General features: G+C 37.9%; 1 protein-coding gene across 1 annotated transcript in view; it reads right to left on the bottom strand.

The window, feature by feature from the left end:
- LOC127624128 (ectonucleotide pyrophosphatase/phosphodiesterase family member 1-like) overlaps window positions 1-19622 on the bottom strand; it is a 71259-nt gene that overhangs the window by 32400 nt on the left and 19237 nt on the right. The window contains exons 13-21 of the mRNA XM_052098800.1: window positions 18059-18190; window positions 17862-17893; window positions 17624-17751; window positions 15158-15227; window positions 13246-13333; window positions 10406-10584; window positions 4669-4708; window positions 4007-4161; window positions 602-728 (exon numbers count right to left, since the gene is read on the bottom strand). Of these exons, the coding sequence (XP_051954760.1) occupies window positions 602-728; window positions 4007-4161; window positions 4669-4708; window positions 10406-10584; window positions 13246-13333; window positions 15158-15227; window positions 17624-17751; window positions 17862-17893; window positions 18059-18190 (951 nt within the window). The remainder of the gene's footprint in view (window positions 1-601; window positions 729-4006; window positions 4162-4668; window positions 4709-10405; window positions 10585-13245; window positions 13334-15157; window positions 15228-17623; window positions 17752-17861; window positions 17894-18058; window positions 18191-19622) is intronic.

Raw genomic sequence — 19622 nt, 5'->3', positions numbered from 1 at the left:
CAGTGAAATGTCCAGCTGGGGGCGCCAAAAGCAAGTAAAATTGTGTCGTATTCAGACGATGTTTATGGGTGAATTTTAGATGGATGTTTTTAGAACATACCTCCCTATGTAAATCTTTTCCTGAACCTAACCAATAGTGTTTTCAAATATAAATGAGACATTTAAAAAAGTCATCCACACCAAATAAATGCCTAAACTTAAACTTGCGTTAGAGTAAAAGTGTGTCAATAGCAGGGTCTGAGTAATTGAGAGAAAAATAAGGGTTTATAAAGTCATAATCGGCCATTAAAGTCATGATTTGAGAGTAAGTTAATAAAACACACAGTTGTTGTAGCACCTCTAGTGTTAATTTCTCTTGGAAACTGCAGGGAATTGTACCTGGAGACACCTATAACAAGTTTAACAAAAATGTATATAGAGTCACATAGAGTTCACTATGAGACTAGGTTGTTTTCTAGCGTTGTTCAGTTCACACGGCACAAGCTATTCAAACTCAACCTCAAAGTTCCCACACAAAATCTAAGAGAGGAAAGAAAGGAAGGTGTATTGTGAGGTTTGTCTAAAGATCTAAATATAAGTACAGAAATACTGCTGGACTCACTGGGTGGATGCAGAAGGCCAAAGGTCAAGATGGAATTGTTCTTATAGAAAGCGCAGGACTGTCTTGCGCTAGCCTGCACACGCATATCTGCTCGCACGCATGTGTCTACTGACGGCAGCATGCTGACCTTTGTTTGACAAGGAGAGAACAAAGACAGACAGAGAGAGAAAAAAGGAAGAAAGGGTGCTTACTTGACTTTTCTCTAACTCAAACACTCATCTAGTATATGATGCAAATCCTGTAAGTAACTAAACATTACAATAAGAATATCCTCATTGCTGACCAAATAATCCACATTTCCATGCATTTACATTTGAAATGTTTTTTGAGCTTTATCAGAAGGTGCAGTTTGCTGGTTACTTTGATTTGTTGACATGCTGATTACCACAGAGAATAATTTTGAGCACAAGTTGTTGTTTTATTAAACAAAATTAGTGGTTAGAGAAAGGCACTTAAAGGGGAAGTACATGGGACTAAGCCATAAACATTAAAATAGTCACCGTTTCAAAAGTATAGCCACCAGACTTAAACATTCTACTGGATTTATTAAAGGGATCTATTTTTCTATTACAAAAATAAAAATTCTCTCATTTACTCACCCTCATGCCACCCCAGATGTGTATGACTTTTTTCTTCTGCTGAACACAAATTAAGATTTTAAGAAGAATATCTCAGCTCCGTAGGGCCATACAATCCAACTGAATGGTGATCAAAACTATGAAGCTTCAAAAAGCACAAAAAGGCAGCCTAAAAGTAATCCATATGACTCCAGTGTTTAAATCCTTGTCTTCTGAAGCGATCTAATGGATATTAAATGAGAACAAGCCAAAAAATAGCTCCTTTTTCACTATAAGTTTTGACATCAGCAGTCTCCTTGGCGATCATGACTTCAAGCTCGATTACACTTCGTAGCGCCATCTAGCACTCTGTGCATGCATCAAGCAATTGCAATTGAACTTAAAATCATGACCAAGCCAAGAGACTGCAGTGACAAGATATAAAGTGAAAAGGTTATATTTTGGTCTGTTCTCACCCAAAGCTGATTAGATCACTTCAGAAACATGGATTGAACTAATGGAGTCACTTTTTTAGATTACTTTTACTCTGCCTTTATGAGCTTTTTGAAGCTTCAAAGATTTGATCACCATTCACTTACATTGTATGGACCTACAGAGCTGAGATATTCTTCTAAAAATCTTTGTTCGTGTCATTTTCATTTTTGGGTGAACTATCACTTTAATATCAGGCAATGATCTAGTCTGTATAAAGCTTAATCAAAGTCTTAAATATATTAATGTTGTGACCATACAACACTGGTAAATTTGCATGATACATGCAAAGATACCAGAAAAGGACCATTTATATAAAGCAAACTTCCCTCACAGGAATCATTTGTCTGTAATAAATAACCAGAATTTAATTCAGCTAGAAGAGTGCTCCCACTTCAAATAGGATGATTAGGACAACTTTACAGCTCAGTTTTTACAGAGCAATTCATGTACTTCACATTTTTGCTTTTAAAACAGCTGGAATGGTGGCTCCATGTTATTCCATTATAAGTGCATTACCGTAACTATGATATTTACTGCAAGATCAGACCTGAAGCCCTTTAGGGAAAACATAGTCAACAAACCCCAAAACACAGTCAACAAACCCCAGTCTGATCAAATTGATCACAATCTCAAGTTTTAGCTTGCAGTTTATGAGGAATATGAATCAGAACGATATTGTTTGACTGACTCCTAGTCTCAACCTCAACGGTACACCCATGGACTGCCAACAGTTTGGGGTTGGAGGAACTCAGGGAATAAGAAAATAGCAAATTGTAGTCTGATTTCATGTTTACCAGTTTAACGTAAGGAATGTATTCGGTACTTGATACACTTAAATTGTATTTCCATAAAAGCAGGTAATAAGTAATCAAAAAGTAATGTTTTTAATAAAATAATTCAAGGAAACTGTCGTGGCTTTATTTAAATAATGTGTTTCCACATTGGTTTGTTATGTAGGGGATAATGTACAGGCAGCCGGTTGTTATCGCAAAATAAACTACGACAGGGTGATCAGGGTCTTGTATAACCCCGAAGGGGGATTACAGCCAGCTGACTGGACATTATCCCACATGCTACAGGGCTACTAACCAAACAAATAAATACATGTCCATAAAAAATCGATTTGTGTTGAAATGATGTACTTATGAACAGCTGAAATCAACCTCTGGTTTGCGTCGGAGTTCTGTTGATGTTTATTTTGTAAAACATGACCGTCTGACTCCTCATTATCCAGCTAAAAACAAGGATACTTGCCTTGTAAATTAAACATTTATCTGTGTTGAAATTATTTTATTAAATTACTTGTAGAGACTGCACAACGATCTGAGAAGCAGGAATGATGGCTCGCAATCACCGGATGAGCAGTCTGATTTGTGGATGTGCGGTTGTTACTGAGCAATATCAGAGCACTAGATGGCACCCTCCTATATATAACCCTCCTCCGAAATGGTGTAAGAACATTACTAGCTGTGATTAGTCACTTTACATGAAAACCAAATTGCTCTTCCTGCCTAAGTGGGTGGTTCTTGGCTAGAATAATCCATTTTATCAAAGGTCTGGCCATACGAGGCTAACTGAATAAATAAAGCCCAAAATACAGCAAAGCAAGTATGATAGCAAACATAAACGATGCATGTAGTCCAAAGAAGCCAAGAAAGTTCTCCTTGATTGTGAGTAAGGTCAGTATGTATCTCACTCTGCTGGGTGACAGCGAGTTTGAAGATGATACAAGATACTGTGATTTACTCTGCAGTCGGCCAATAATGACTAGAACATGCTCCATTTGGTCAGACAATACGTTCCAGCAGCCTCTCTTTCCTCTCCTTAACATCTTCATACCATCTTCTTATTAGACAAGTCATTGCACATTCGTTTAAAGTTCTTTTGTTTTTATCTAAATTTCAAATTCAGTTTTTCAAACAATCCACCACGATATAATAAGTAATTTGTCTGTCAACACTAAATGCAAAACTGCTGCGTGAAGTGACAATATAACAACTGATTTTGGTCCAAAGAGATTTCCTGTTGGGCGGGGCTACACAGCATGCCACCACAGAAGTAAGAGAGAAGCAAACTACAAATTGTAACACTCATTGCTTGTCGCAGCTGGTTAGGACAAAAACTCTAACCAGCTTTATCACTTCCTGTCTGGTTAGGACACAATGTTAAGCAATGAATGGGCAGAGTACATTCAAATCCCAGCGAACGTCTCCAGCTAGTTATTATAAGGAAAGATCAAATGAAACCCCTGCTGAGTAACACTGTAACAGCTTTAGATGGAGAATACAACAGCTATTGGATGAGATTTCCAACCAAACATTAAATTAAAACCCCATTTTAAGCCAAGTCTCACCATTGCATTCAAAGAGTATGAGACCCAAAGGGGCATCAGGATGTCTCTGCTGTATCCGCTGATGTACGCAGTGTGGAGGAGAATACAGTAATCTGACTTCTCTTGAAGAACACGTGGGATTCCAAATGGCAAATGAAGATGTTTCACATTTGAATCTGTAAGTGGAATAAAACAGAAAGATTTATAAGAGGTATTGAAAATTTCACTGTAGGAAGTTTGTAAATAGTGGTCGACCGATATGTGCTTTTCAATGGTCGATGTTGATACCGATATTGGCCAATGGCCAATATAAATGCTGATAAACATAATTCAATTTAATAATAGAAAATCAGATGTACATGAAATTTGTAAAGTGAAACAAACACATATTTTCTGCTTGATTTAATACCATTTTTAAAAACTTGAAAAGCAAAAACTTTGAAAGCAGAAAGTGTTGACTATCTATTAACAAAGCTATTGGAAGATTTTGGAACTGACACTGACACTTCTGTCGGCCAAGCAAACACGTTTTTCAACCGATGCCAATAATCAAAAAATGGCCAAATATCGGCCTTAATTGGCCTTGACGATATAACGGTCTATAAATATTTTTCACCACAACAACAAAACAAACATTGTGTCATTTCATATGTGGACTATTCCTCACAGACAATTAAACTCACTTGAATCTGAGTCAATGAGTCGTTGGTTGAAACGGTTCACCTGAAACAGATCATAGGGAAATGTAATATTCTGTATTTTCTCATATTACAACAAGTGACAAAATTAAAGGGATAATTCATCCAAAAATGAAAATTCTCTCATTTAGTCATCCTCAGGCCATCTGAGATATATATGGCTTTCTATCTTCTGCTGAACAAAAACTAAGATTTTTAAAAGTATATTTTTAGTCTGTTGATCCTCACAATACAAGTGAATGATGACCAAAAGGCAGTATGAAAGTAATCCATATGATGCCAGTGGTTAAATCCATATCTTCTGAAGAGATATGATAGGTGTGGGTGAGAAATATGTAAGACCTGAATATGTAAGTACTGTATGTAAGAGTGTTTGGTTAAAAATCGTTCTAACATAAATTATGTTAAAATCTGTATATACTGCATATGACAATGAACCATAATCAGCTTTATTGCCAAGTATGCTTACACATACAAGGAATTTGTCTTGATGAACGGAGCTTCCAGTGCACAACAATACAAAACTGTAACAAGACATAGATAATAATAAAAATAATTAAAAAAAATAATACATTTTCTTTTATAGAAAATAAAGTCTATAAATAGAATACAAAATAACACAATATATATATATATACACACTCACCTAAAGGATTATTAGGAACACCATACTAATACTGTGTTTGACCCCCTTTCGCCTTCAGAACTGCCTTAATTCTCACGGCATTGATTCAACAAGGTGCTGAAAGCATTCTTTAGAAATGTTGGCCCATATTGATAGGATAGCATCTTGCAGTTGATGGAGATTTGTGGGATGCACATCCAGGGCACGAAGCTCCCGTTCCACCACATCCCAAAGATGCTCTATTGGCTTGAGATCTGGTGACTGTGGGGGCCATTTTAGTACAGTGAACTCATTCTCATGTTCAAGAAACCAATTTGAAATGATTCAAGCTTTGTGTCGTGGTGCATTATCCTGCTGGAAGTAGCCATCAGAGGATGGGTACATGGTGGCCATAAAGGGATGGACATGGTCAGAAACAATGCTCAGGTAGGCCGTGGCATTTAAACGATGCCCAATTGGCACTAAGGGGCCTAAAGTGTGCCAAGAAAACATACCCCACACCATTACACCACCACCACCAGCCTGCACAGTGGTAACAAGGCATGATGGATCCATGTTCTCATTCTGTTTACGCCAAATTCTGATTCTACCATCTGAATGTCTCAACAGAAATCGAGACTCATCAGACCAGGCAACATTTTTCCAGTCTTCAACTGTCCAATTTTGGTGAGCTCTTGCAAATTGTAGCCTCTTTTTCCTATTTGCAGTGGAGATGTGTGGTACCGGTGGGGTCTTCTGCTGTTGTAGCCCATCCGCCTCAAGGTTGTGCGTGTTGTGGCTTCACAAATGCTTTGCTGCATACCTCGGTTGTAACGAGTGGTTATTTCAGGCAAAGTTGTTCTTCTATCAGCTTGAATCAGTCGGCCCATTCTCCTCTGACCTCTAGCATCAACAAGGCATTTTCAGCCCACAGGACTGCCGCATACTGGATGTATTTCCCTTTTCACACCATTCTTTGTAAACCCTAGAAATGGTTGTGCGTGAAAATCCCAGTAACTGAGCAGATTGTGAAATACTCAGACCGGCCCGTCTGGCACCAACAACCATGCCACGCTCAAAATTGCTTAAATCACCTTTCTTTCCCATTCTGACATTCAGTTTGGAGTTCAGGAGATTGTCTTGACCAGGACCACACCCCTAAATGCATTGAAGCAACTGCCATGTGATTGGTTGATTAGATAATTGCATTAATGAGAAATTGAACAGGTGTTCCTAATAATCCTTTAGGTGAGTGTATATATATATATATATTTATATTTATATTTATTGTGTATATACACACACATACACAAATGCACATACATAGTGCAAATCTAAATACAAATCTGTCATATACAGTGCAAGGGAATGTAATGGCAGAAGAGGTATGGTATGTTGGATAAATATAAGAAGACTAAACTGTGAATTGCACATAATTATTGCTCAATGGGGCAGTTTTAACTGTTCATGAGATGGATGGCCTGAGGGAAAAAATATTTCCTGTGCCTGACGGTTCTGGTGCTCAGAGGTCTGAAGCGTTGTCCAGAAGGCAACAGTTCAAAAAGGTAGTTGGCAGGGTGAGTGGGGTCTAGAGTGATTTTTTTCAGCCATATTCCTATGTATAGTTCTTGAAGGGAGGACAGGGTGCAACCAATAATCCTCTCAGCAGTCCGAAATGTGCATTGTAGTCTTCTGATGTCTGATTGTAGTGCCCAGGAACCTGAATGACTCCACTGCTGCCACAGTGCTGTTTAGAATGGTGAGGGGGGTCAGTGTTGGGGTGTTCCTCCTAAAGTCCACAAACATCTCCACCGTTTTGAGCATGTACAGCTTTGACTGCACCAGGCAGCCAGCTGTTTAACCTCCCTTCTGTATACAGACTCATCATCATCTCGGATGAGGCCGATGATAGTAGTGTTGTCTGCAAACTTCAGTAGCTTGACAGAGGGGTCCTTGGTGGTGCAGTCATTGGTGTAGAGGGAGAAGAATGCTGGGGAGAGCACACATACCTGGGGGGCACCAGTGCTAATTGTACAGGGGCTGGAAGCGAATTTACCCTGTCTCACAAACTGCTGCCTATCCATCAGAAAGCTGGTAATCCACTGACAGGTAAACGTGGGAACAGGGAGTTGGTGTAATTTAGTCTGGAGAATAGATGCGATGATGGTGTTGAAAGCTGAATGGAAGTCCACAAGCTGGCATATGTCCTGGCATATGTCCCTGGTCTGTCCAGATGTTGCAGGATATGATGCAATCCCATGTTGACTGCATCATCCACAGACCTGTTTGCACGATAAGCAAATTGAAGGGGATCTAGAAAGGGTCCAGTGATGTCCTTCAGGTGGGCTAACACCAGTCTCTCAACCGATTTCATGACCATTTGAAGCAGCATGGGACTTTACACTGATCCAGTGATCTGTTGAAAATCAGTGTTAAGATGGGAGCCAGCTGGTTAGCACAGGATCTAAGACACGCAGGCAAAATGCCACCTGGGTCCTGTGCTTTCCTTGTCTTTTGTTTTCGGAAGACATGGCACACTTCCTCTTCACAGATCTTAAGTGCAGATTGAGTAGCAGGAGGGGGAGGAGGGGGTTGCAGGAGTTGTTGGTGTTTGTGTGAAGTGAAGGTCAGAGCGGGTGTGGGGTGTGAGATTGGGCCAGTAGAACACAAACAGGTCGGCAGCCAGTTTTTGCACCCCTACAGTGTTGGGGGCAGGAGTCCTGTAATTTGTGAGTTGTTTCATGACACTCCACACTGGTGCAGGATCGTTAGCTGAAAAAAGTAATCACTGGCCTGATTGAACAAGATTTTATCCCCACCTCTGTACATATCCTCTTTGGCCTGAAGAAGCTGCCTGAGTTCTGCTGTGAACCATGGTTTGTCAATGTTGAATGTTAAATAAGTAGAAATGCACATATCCTCACAGAAACTGATATATGATTTAACAGAATATGTGAGCTCGTTCAGATTGGTGGCTGCAGCCTCAAAAATACTCCAATCAGTGCAGTCAAAGCAGGCTTGTAGTTTCAGCTCTGCTTCATTGGTCCATCTCTTTACAATCTTTACTACAGGCTTAGCAGATTTATGTTTCTGTCTGTAGGTTGGAAGAAGATGAACCAGACAGTGATCAGAGAGTCCCAAAGCTGCACTAGGGACAGACTGATATGCATCCTTTATTGTCATGTAGCAGTGATCCAGTATATTTCTGGTTGGGCATGTAATGTGCTTTTTGTTTTTGGGCAGTTCACGTGTGAGGTTTGCTTTGTTAAAATCCCCAAGAATAATAATAACTGAGTCCAGGTATTGTTGTTCAGTGTCTGTGATTTGATCAGCCAGCTGTTGCAGCGCGGCGCTCACGCACTCGTTTGGCTCGATATAAAAAATCACCAGAATAAACAATGAAAACTCCTTGCAGCTTACAGTTAATAAAGAGTGCTTCCAAATTTGGACAGCACATCTTCTTTAACGTTGTTACATCTGTACATCAACTTTCATTGATGTAAACATGTTTCACCGCCTCTCGTTTTCACCGTTTAATCAGCGAGGCGATCCGCTCTGAACAGCTTAAAGCCCGGCAGATGTAACGCGCTGTCCGGAATGGCTTCAATCAGCCAGGTTTCTATGAAGAACAAGGCAGCAGTGATTGAAAAGTCCTTGTTTTTGCATGGGTGAGGAGATGTAGTTCACCCGTTTTGTTAGGAAGAGAGTGGAGATTTGCTAGATGAATGCTCAGCAGAGCTTTTGAAAGCTGCGCCGACGGAGCTTGACCAGCGCAACTGCTCATCTCCCTTGCTTGCATCTCTTGAACAGCACAGCTGCGCCTCTGACTAAAATGTCCAGCAAAGCGTCCGAATATTCAAAACCCGGGGAAAGATTGTCTGGTATATGCTGCCGAATGTTCAACAGTTAATCCCTGGTAAAACTGATTGGAAAAAGATTACTAAACACAGGACAAACCAAAACAACAAAAGAATTGGTGCGCTCCACACTGAGGCGGCCATCCGCGGTGCCATCATGATATATATCAAGGAGGATATATAGACATTTTGCATTTTGAAGTGTGAAAAAACAAACTTTTCTGTGAAAAGTGCTTTAGTGAGAAACTTCAAAGTTATGTATTAGTAATGAGATTACCTTTTTTTTTTCCATAAAGAAATTAGTAAACGGATTACAATTTTAGCAAAGTAATTAGTCATTGGAAGTGGGTTACACTTTTGATTAACTTACCCAACACTGCTCACAAAATAAACTTTTTTTATCAGTACATTACAGATTTTTATACTGGAGACAATAAATTATTTGGAGTGGTTAAGCGCAAATTGCTTGACTCATTCCCTTTCAAAAACCAACAAGCTGCATTTGTGAGAGTGACATACCACAAGAAAAAAATAAAGAAATCCAGACAACACCACAAAGCCAAAAATGAAGGTGGGTCAGCATAGAAAAATAAACAACAATCATAACAATCATAATTCATCAGTGCCCAGGACTAGACTGCAGACACTCTAATGACATCCATGCAATAAAAAAAAAAAAAAATGCTAAATGGGGGAAAAAATCCCTGAAAAAGAAAACATACTGCTATTTGGCAGCGTTGGTTGGGACACCTCTCAAGTTTAGCTTAATTGAGTTTTATTTGTGTGCAATGCTAAGGTTTGATGCTTAAAAGTTTAGTTCACCCAAAAGTTAAATATCTGTTATCATTTATTCACCCTTTATTCATGTTGTTCCAAATCCGTATTTCCTTCTTTCATCTGCAGAATACAAAATGTGACAGGCAGAAAAGTAAATGGTGACTGAGACTAACATTCTGCCAGACATAAGGCATACGGGTTTGGAACAACATGAGGTTGATTAAATGTTACCGGATTTTTCATTTTTGCCTGAACTATCCCTTTAAATCCAAGACGACAGGAAACCCATCCTCTTTTGAGGAATGAGTCATCTAATAACAGCCAGTTCAAAAGAGAAACATTATCGTATTAAGCAAGATTGTCGTTAACTTTAAGTCTTGAACTTCATTTTAAGTAGTCTTAGCACAGAAAAAGTAGATTAAACCAAGCCCACAACAGCCTTTAGCATGCAGCTGCCCTGAATGTTGTCATGAATGATGCCAACCTCGGCCTCAGTGAGAGAGTCACAGGTGCAGCCGAGGGGTAGGTACACACTGACAGAGGTACATGTGGATGGTGCAGAGCGCTCTGCAGGGTACACCGGCTGGTGCGGTGGGTTCTTCAGTAGGTGGTTTAAACTGCCATGGGTGCCGTTATTGGGGGCAGGAGGAATACCCAGCAAATCTGAACAGAAATAATTAGAATTTGCATTTTTATGTTCAGCCTGATCTCATGAAATGTACTTGATTGTGGTGACATTTTTGTAAAATTATATAGCATGATTCCTTTGTCTCGTGCCAGTTCTGAGGGAAAATGTCCACTGTGTGGCGCTAAAAGCGAGTTAAATTTGAAAGTTTTTTAGGCTAATGCTCTATCAAGTTTTAAACAAAAAAACTTGCCTACCTACCGCACTTGCTTTATAATAAGGAGCTGTTAAGCAGAATGTTAGCCTCAGTCACTATTGACTTTCATTGTATGGAAAAAACATGCAATAAAAGTGAATAATGTCTGAGGCTACCACTCTGTTTAAAATTTCCTTTTGTGTTCTCCAGAAGATCTGGATTTTGTCATTGAATAATGATTTTTGGATGAATTATCCTTTTAATGCAGTACCATTGAAGGTGTCAAGAGAACATTTCGCCACTTAAAGGGCCACTTTGTATTCAAAGTGGGTCACAATGTCCTTGGCTCTAATTGTGGATGGTGGAGGATGTGGAGAAAAACAACAATCTCACAAGTCACCACAAGGATTTAAACCAATATGAGCTCAGTATAAACTTTCCTATGTGTGTGTGTCGGCAAACTGACATTAGAGTGCTGTTTGCTGGCCATGTCATTGAGCTTTAACACTCTTTGCTATGTGGCAAGATGCCTTATCATCCTGAAATATGACTTCATAATCACCAAACCTATTTTCTATTGATGGAATGTGAAAATTCTCCAAAATGTCTATGTACACCTGTGCATTGACTGTTATGATTGCCATCTCCCCTGGTCCTTTACCTGACATGTAACCCAATATCATAAATGACTGGGGAAATTTTATTATAGGCAGTCATCATTTCATTAGAACGGCACCAGACAAATGTTCCAGCAACATCGGTCAAGCAGAGTCATGATACATCATTGAATATCACTTCCATCCAATCATCCACACTCCACGATTGCTTCTCTTTAGCCCACTCTAGCCTTGTTTTCTTATGTTTAGGTGTCAGTGCTGGTTTTCGTTTGCCTTTTCTATATGTAAATCCCATTTCAATCAGCAGATTTCTTACAGTTCTGTCCCAAACGTTGACTCCTGTTTCCGCCCATTCATTTTTCATTTGTTTTGTTGTGCATTTTCTATTTTCAAGGCATATTACTTTGAGTTTTCTATCCTGATGCTTTGACTAAACGTATATTTTCTCCTCAACATTCAGTGATTCCATAATTTTTTCCTCTACTTGATCTGGAAAAAAACAAATGAACGTAATTTAATTTGTTTGAGGGATGTTTCACGAAGCCAGAATGTGTCATATCTGTTATTTGTTTATTTGCTACTAGAGATGCACTGATACCACTTTTTCTCTTCTGATCTGATTCCGATATCAGAAATCTCGGGATCGGCCGATACCGATCCCAAGCCGATACCAGTGTTGTTTTTTGCATAATCAGTTTAGAATATCTTTATTGTGTGGAAATGATTTGGAGTACTCTTTAATACGTAAAGAAACAAAACCTTTAACTACACATTATTTCAATATAAATGTATATCTTATTAAGAAACACTTTATTATTAACTAGTATACTGCATAATGTAGCAGCAAAATTAACAGTAATTCCAGTCTTCAAGACTTCAGCAGAAAAGAAACCAATGTTTTATTTTTGAATTTTCTTCAAAATGTTTCAATGTTTCAACTTGCATCTGGACTTTAAAGGATTCAGATCTCTTTTTTTGTTAAAATTTAGTTGTAAGACATCAGTTCACTTTTCATTCACACAGTTATTTTTTGGAATCTTTCAACTATTCAACTTAAACATTGTTATAAATTGTAAACAAATACTAATGATGAAAATAATAATAATATTAATAATAAATAGTTTTTATTATTATTATTATTATTATTATTGACTTTTCATTTTCATTTTAAATACAACAGTAATATATTTAAACCATGCACTTTTTAAACCCTCACGCTTTTATTTTGACATTCTGAACTCTCCAGGACGTCCTGGGTCTGTTACGATTCCTGGTTGTCTGCCCCGTGTTTCTCGTGTCACCTCATGAACTACAATTCCCACAATTCCCGGCCCTCATCACTGCCAGCTTTCAAACATTGTTCTCACCTGTTTGTCATTTGATCTTCATTACCCCTCTGTATTTAAACCCTGGTTGTTTGTTCAGTCTCTGGCGTTCGTTGTTTTGATGTTTCGGAAGGTAAATAATGATGTCTGTGATTTATTAGATTCATTAATTAACATGAGTAATTGATTTGATTCAAAACTTTTAATCTATAGACAGCCCTCGCAGAAATATTTAAAAACTGTAAAGAGAGAAAAAAAGATTGTGTTCAGCTCTCTGAATATGGCCCCCATTTGCCATTAACTCACACCATTGGTCAAGTTAATGTTGTTTAGTAGGGCTGGACAGGTTGCTCAAAACAAACAGGGGAATTTTCAATTTTCGAGAGAATTAACCCACAAATGGCTTACTTTTAGTTGTCTCTGCATTGACACTGTATTGTAAGGCGAAAGTATTTTAACCCCAAAAAAGTTACACACTTCGGCTTTAAATATAGTAACAAACTGTACTTGGTTACTACAGTAAATATACCTCTAGATACATCACATTATAACTGAACTTACCACATAGGAGGTTATAGACTTCGATGTTCTCAAAGGGAGCCACGGTAGTTTTGTAATGCAAACCAGGTCCATATCCGATAAAAATGGTCTGCAAACAATCACATTTAGTTCATTTGATTAAACTTCATTAACACTTGGTATTTGCAAACATTTGAACCATTCTTTTGTTTCAATGCAAATCCCTTGAAATAGTGCAGAATCTTAAATATTTATTTTCCTTTTCGGTAATAATGTTTCTTTGTTTTACGACTTTTTAAACCATAAAATGTGGTTTATTTCCAGGTTTAAATTACAATTAGAATTTTCAATGTGGATTTTTGGACCCCACTGTACTTAGAACAAGAGGGCCATGCAGGTTCCTCAATAACACCAGTAACAAGCAAATCAGATACTGATGCGCCCAACATGCGCATAATAAGCTGTGCAGATATATTTGGAAAATAAGTGGGCGACAAAAATGGCCACAAGTACATTAAATACTGGTATAAATAACTGAAAGCACTTATTTTGATTTGCAGTCAAAGCGAGACACACATTCCACTCGCCTCTGTCTGAAAACAAGAAACGCTAGAGTTGAGGAAACTAGACTGATCTCATTGCCTTGACTCTGAATGTTTAATCCCAAAAAATCATCTTCATTCACCCTAACAGGAGATCTCCATTCCACTAAGAGGATCTAAAGTTACAGTCATAATAGCCATTCCTGCAGTTTCCTTGGATTGCGTTGAATAGTTTGTGCAAGTTACCTCAGTAAGTTAGATCGTTGCCTCTCAAGATTTCCTGAAAGAAGGTTTTGTAAACCCTACAGCTACATTAGACTTTACTAAACAACCACATAGTCACAGATGGGCATAAGGCACAGCGGTAACGTCCACATGCATCACAGACATAAACAGCACTCAAATGTCCAAAATATGTCTTGCACGTGTTTACAACGGTGTCGTTTCAACCTCCGACAGCTTGAAGGAACGTTGCAAAGTGTGAATCTGGAACTCGTACGTTAAACTCAAAGGATAGAGGGTTCATTTAAAGGGCATGTCTGGATTTTTCTCAGTTTCTTGGGTAAGACCTTGGGTATCATGATCCCCTTCATGGAAATCTAAAGCCTTTAATATGAATTTAGTATAATCCCCTTCAAATTACTTGGTCTCCAAAAACTCATTACTTTGCAAAACCGAAGCATTCATACAAACACTTGAGCAGAAACTGAACGCTTAACTCTAAGCTCTGTGCAGATCAGAAATGTACATTGGCATCGATGACAGATTCAACAAATATTTTCACTGGATTTAGGGGATAATCCCCGATTTTGTGGATGGGGTTAATGCTGATGGGGTAGATGGGGAGATTCACTGAGAAGAGAACGCTGGAACAGCCATGAAATCAACTAACTGAAGGCAGTTCTGCAAACATTAAAAAAATACAAAGCTCAATCTTAATTGTTACTGTCATTTTTGAGTATTAGGCAGGGCTGGCAACTTTTGAGTTCAGCTCAGCGGGACAGTTGTTCAGTGGGGGTGGGTGGGGGGGAGACGGAGACGCTGTGCTGCGGTTTTCCCCTGATTGGTCTGAATAACTCGCTGCTGCACGGTGCGGCATGCTCTGTCTTGTCTGTCTGTGCGCTGTCAGTGTCCTCTTTGCTCTGAGGCATTATCACTGCATGAGAAAAAGGCTGTGTGGTGTGAGAGCGTGAGAATGTGAGAACAGTGTCAACAGAGTTGGCAGCCCTTCTATTGAAGTGGATGGTTTATGAATTACTTTCACACACAATTTGTTCTTGTAAGAAGGCATCTTCTACAAGCATTAATGTATTAAAAGATGCCCGTGCTTGCAAATCTGTAATAAACTTATTCACTTCTATAATACAAAGCATACTGAATGTTTTGAATACATCAGTGTTTAGAACACCAACCTGCATGTTCTTGAAGACATTATCTGAGCCATGAAAGCCACCTCTGCAGTTAGTGTTGTTACTTGGTTGCCTGTGAACCAGGTTGAGAATAGAGGGAAATTAAAAAAATGGCAACACAAAACAGAGGTCTACTAATAAAGATAATAACTTTTAGTTAGCATATAGAAATAGGAAGGTTTACACATGAGCAACTTCTAATGTCTATAACTTTGATCTTTAACATTTTAGGAAATGTATATGAATGAAATAGAGAGTTCACCCCAAAATAAACAACAACAACACAACAACAAATCAATAACTCTTTATAATAAGGTTGCACTTGTACCATAAGGGATATAGTACAGTCAGCTGGTTGATATCGCAAAATAAACCCTGACAGGGTGATAACACCAAATAAATAAATACATGGACATAAAATACTGATTTGCATACAATTAAAATGATGTTATGATGTGAGAAAAAATAAATCACTGAACAGGTGAAATCCACCTCCAGTTTGGGTATGTTGGTGTTTATTTTGTTAAAATGACCGTCTGACTCCTCATTATCCAGTTGAATACAACGCTATTGCCAAATAAATGAATGTACATAAAACATTGATTTGAGTTGAAATTGTTTTATGAGCTTACTTGTAGAGATTGCACAGTTATCTGTGAAGCAGGAAAAATTGCTCGCAATACCTGGATAAGTGGTATGATGCGTGGATGTGCGGTTGTTACTGAGCAATATCAGACCACTAGATGGCGCCATTGACCAATCAGAGAGACGTGAAATAATGTTTTTTTTATTTGTTTTGGATTTTCTATCCTTTTTCTCCACATGCGCTCCAAGTCCTTGTGGTGGTGGAGGACGAATCTCACTTGCCTCCACGCCTGAGACCATCAACCCACGCATCTTATCACGTGGCATGTTGAATGTGTTACCGCGGAGCCATAGCGCGTATGGAGGCTTCACGCCATCCACCACGGCATCCACTCATCACACGCCCCACAGAGAGCGAACCACATATTAGCGACCACAAGGAGGTTACCCCTTGTGACTCTTACCCTCCCTAGCAACCAGGCCAATTTGTTTGCTTAGGAGACCTGGCTGAAGTCACTCAGCACGCCCTGGGATTCGAACTTCCGAACTCTAGGGGTGGTAGGCAGCGTCTTTACCACTGAGCTTTTTTCTTTTTCTTTATCACAATACCTTTATAGAACTGATTAATATTGGTTAGTGTTAATTTCAGCATATACTAATTACAGCTGTTGATTTAACACGTTAATTAATATTGAATATAATATTTACACAATTAATCATGTCCCCGGACCGTAATAAGGAATAAACATATCATTGGAGAAACTCAAGCTTGAAGGACCACCTATTTTCTCCAGGGGGCAGTAAGTGAATCTCCAGCTGTATAGGCAACGAGCAGCAATACAGAGAACAAACCAAACTAACCTGTCCAACAGCAAACAGCACAAGATGAGAACACATTCTTGTGTTCAAACACAGCTTGATTGAGTGCAAATCAGAATGCAAGGATCTCAAGATGTGTTTTTCTAAATTTCAAACTACGTTTTAAATTGGCACAGCGACCTAAAAATGTGTTGATGACATGACACAAATAACATGAGATGCTCCAAAAGCATGCGTCTGATGTATGTGTACATGGACGAGTCCTTAGAAAAGCCCTTGTAATATATCTAAGACTGATGAATTCAATTGCAAAATGGGTTGCTGTGAACTGTAGGCCAATTATATGCTTGTTCAGTAATATGGAAAGAAATAATATACTGTATTTCCTTCTAAAGCCACATTTTGTGTTGTTTATTTTTTATTCTTTACTCAGTGGCCACAATCATTTATTGCATTTTAATTATCTGAATTATTATTTTTCATTTTATATATGTATATAATATATATACATATATAATAATAATAATATGTGTATATAGTATATTATTTATAATTATTTTAAATATAACTATATAAAAACTGTATCATTATATATTGAATTATTATTATTTGAGGGGCTTTCTCAGCAAATATTTATACATGCATTAATTGTGATTAATTAATCGGCATATCACGTAATTATTTACATTTAAAAATATATTGATTGACAGCCATAATACTAATATTTTTTACAATTAAAAGTTGTAAATGTTAACATTAGTTCATGCCTATGAACTAATGTACTGGAAACTAACAGTGAGCAATTCTATAAATAATATTAACCGAGATTAATGAATAACGTTAAAAAACATTGTTTATTGTTAGTCCATGATTTCTAATGTACTAAATGTCAACAAACAGAAACTTTTTGTAAGGTATTATCAAAAATTCTGTAATTATTTAATCATTTTTTGGGTAAACGATTCCTTTAATACATTCAGGATATTGATCACCTTTACTATCGTACATCATTTAACATAACAGGCATCAGATGTGGTTTATTAAAAATCGGAAACACAAACTTACAATGCTGCTTGCCACTGAGGCTGCATATAGAGATGTGCTCTCTCGATACGTATACTTTTCGCAAAGTGAAGTCTTTTGGGCAGGTGCTCCTTAAGATAGGGTCTCATTGGCTGATCAAATTTCACACACTTTGAAAGACAAGAATATCACAAGGTGAATCAGAGAATATAGGTTACAATGAGATGAATTAAAAGATATGGTCTATACATAGTGTAGAGATGTTGTGACAGGTTAATACCGAAAGGTTCTTCACCAGACCTTCATAATCGACTGCCAAATGAATAGAGGAACAGAGAAGAGAGGGATCATTTGACTTCTCACAAAGGTGAGGATTACAGCCAATTAAAAATCATTACTGACATCATAATTTTTGTAAATACAAAGATGCTCAAGAGCAAATGCATAGTGGGCAAGAAGTTTTCAGAAATGGCTTACAGGAAAAGAATTCATCAGGCAAACGCCTGGGCCGGACTCTGGCTGCAGGGCCCTGGATGACGGTGATGTCATCAATGTTTTCCAGATATCTGGAGACATATGCAATTTTCTCACATGATGCTTCTTCCATCCCTGCATATTTTATAGATGCACAGCGAGAAACAGGTGTCATTAAAAAATGACATATATTTTTAACAGCCTGATCTCATATATATGACGTGAATGTGGCATCATTTTTGCAAAATGACATTACGTGGTTCATTTCACGTATCGCGGCAGTTCTGAGATGAAATGTTCACTGTGTCCACTACTTATTAGTTAATACTTATAACTAATTAGCCTGATAAGGGGCCGGGTGTGCGGAGTCACGACCAGGCCCCACCCTCCGCCCTGCAACATTCCTCCCTCGTTCTCTCAGGCATGACGTACACCCCCCCCCCCCTTTCCCTGGGGAGGGGCGTGCCTTCCACCCCATCTGCTAGCGAAGTGCGTGTCTTTGTGTCTTAGAGCATTTATTGTCATGTGTCAGGAATAAAGGGAATAAAAGTCCTTGTTGTAGCGCCTCTAGTGTTTCACCAGGAAACTGATATGTGATACGTACAATGAACCATGTCAATCATTTTTGGAAAAATGTAGGCATAGTTATATGATTCTAAGAGGCAAGGTTGAATTTGCTTGTTGCTTATTTGAATGTATTTAAATCAAGAAGCACAACTTGATATATGATAACTATATTTTTCTAAAGCCATATGCCTCATGAGGTGGGTAAATAGTTGTAACATGCAGTCTCTCAAGGCTTTTTTCATTTCATAAAATAGTCTCCATGATAAATTAAATTAATGAAGAGTTTTGAAGGATTATTAGAATAAACAATTTATTTTGTTCACTATCCTAACGATTTACCCTGACCAAGCAATGAAGTAACTGGGTGCATCAAAATAGAATGTACAGTTACAGGTTTGCATTTATTTATATTTAACTGTTTTTTCGATTATCCAATCAAAATACAGGGTAACATTTTATATTAATGTTCCCTTTGTTAATAGTTTATTAATTAATAATAAATAATTTACAAATTAATTATAAATAACTGATATGCAGTTATAACAACATGCATAAAAAGTGCAGCTTATTTGCAATACCTGCCACATTGTAAGCCTTTTTACATCACAAGTTATTAATACTTAATAACAATTATTCAACATTAGTTACCTATGAAAATGTATATTTAACGATGTTTTTGAATGTGGCTTATCCAATCAGAATTAGGGTAACACATCACATTAATGTTCCCTTTGTTAATAGTTTATTAATTAATAATAACTCATTTGCAAATGCATTATCAATCATTTATGTTTTTACAACATGCATAAAAAGCACAACTAATTTGCAATACCTGTCACATTAAGAGCCTTTGTCCTCATGTTATTAATGCTTACATTAGAATAAATGTGTACATTTGTTTAATGGTTTATTATATGATATATGCTATGAATTAGCATTGAGACCTGAAAAGTGTCTTGCAGAGGACTTCAGGTAGGACTAAGTGAGTTGGGACACCACT

The sequence above is a fragment of the Xyrauchen texanus genome, chromosome 30 (assembly GCF_025860055.1).
Source record: "Xyrauchen texanus isolate HMW12.3.18 chromosome 30, RBS_HiC_50CHRs, whole genome shotgun sequence".
NCBI lineage: Eukaryota > Metazoa > Chordata > Actinopteri > Cypriniformes > Catostomidae > Xyrauchen > Xyrauchen texanus.
Note: the sequence above shows the minus strand (reverse complement) of the source record. Positions and strands in the feature narration are given on the sequence as shown.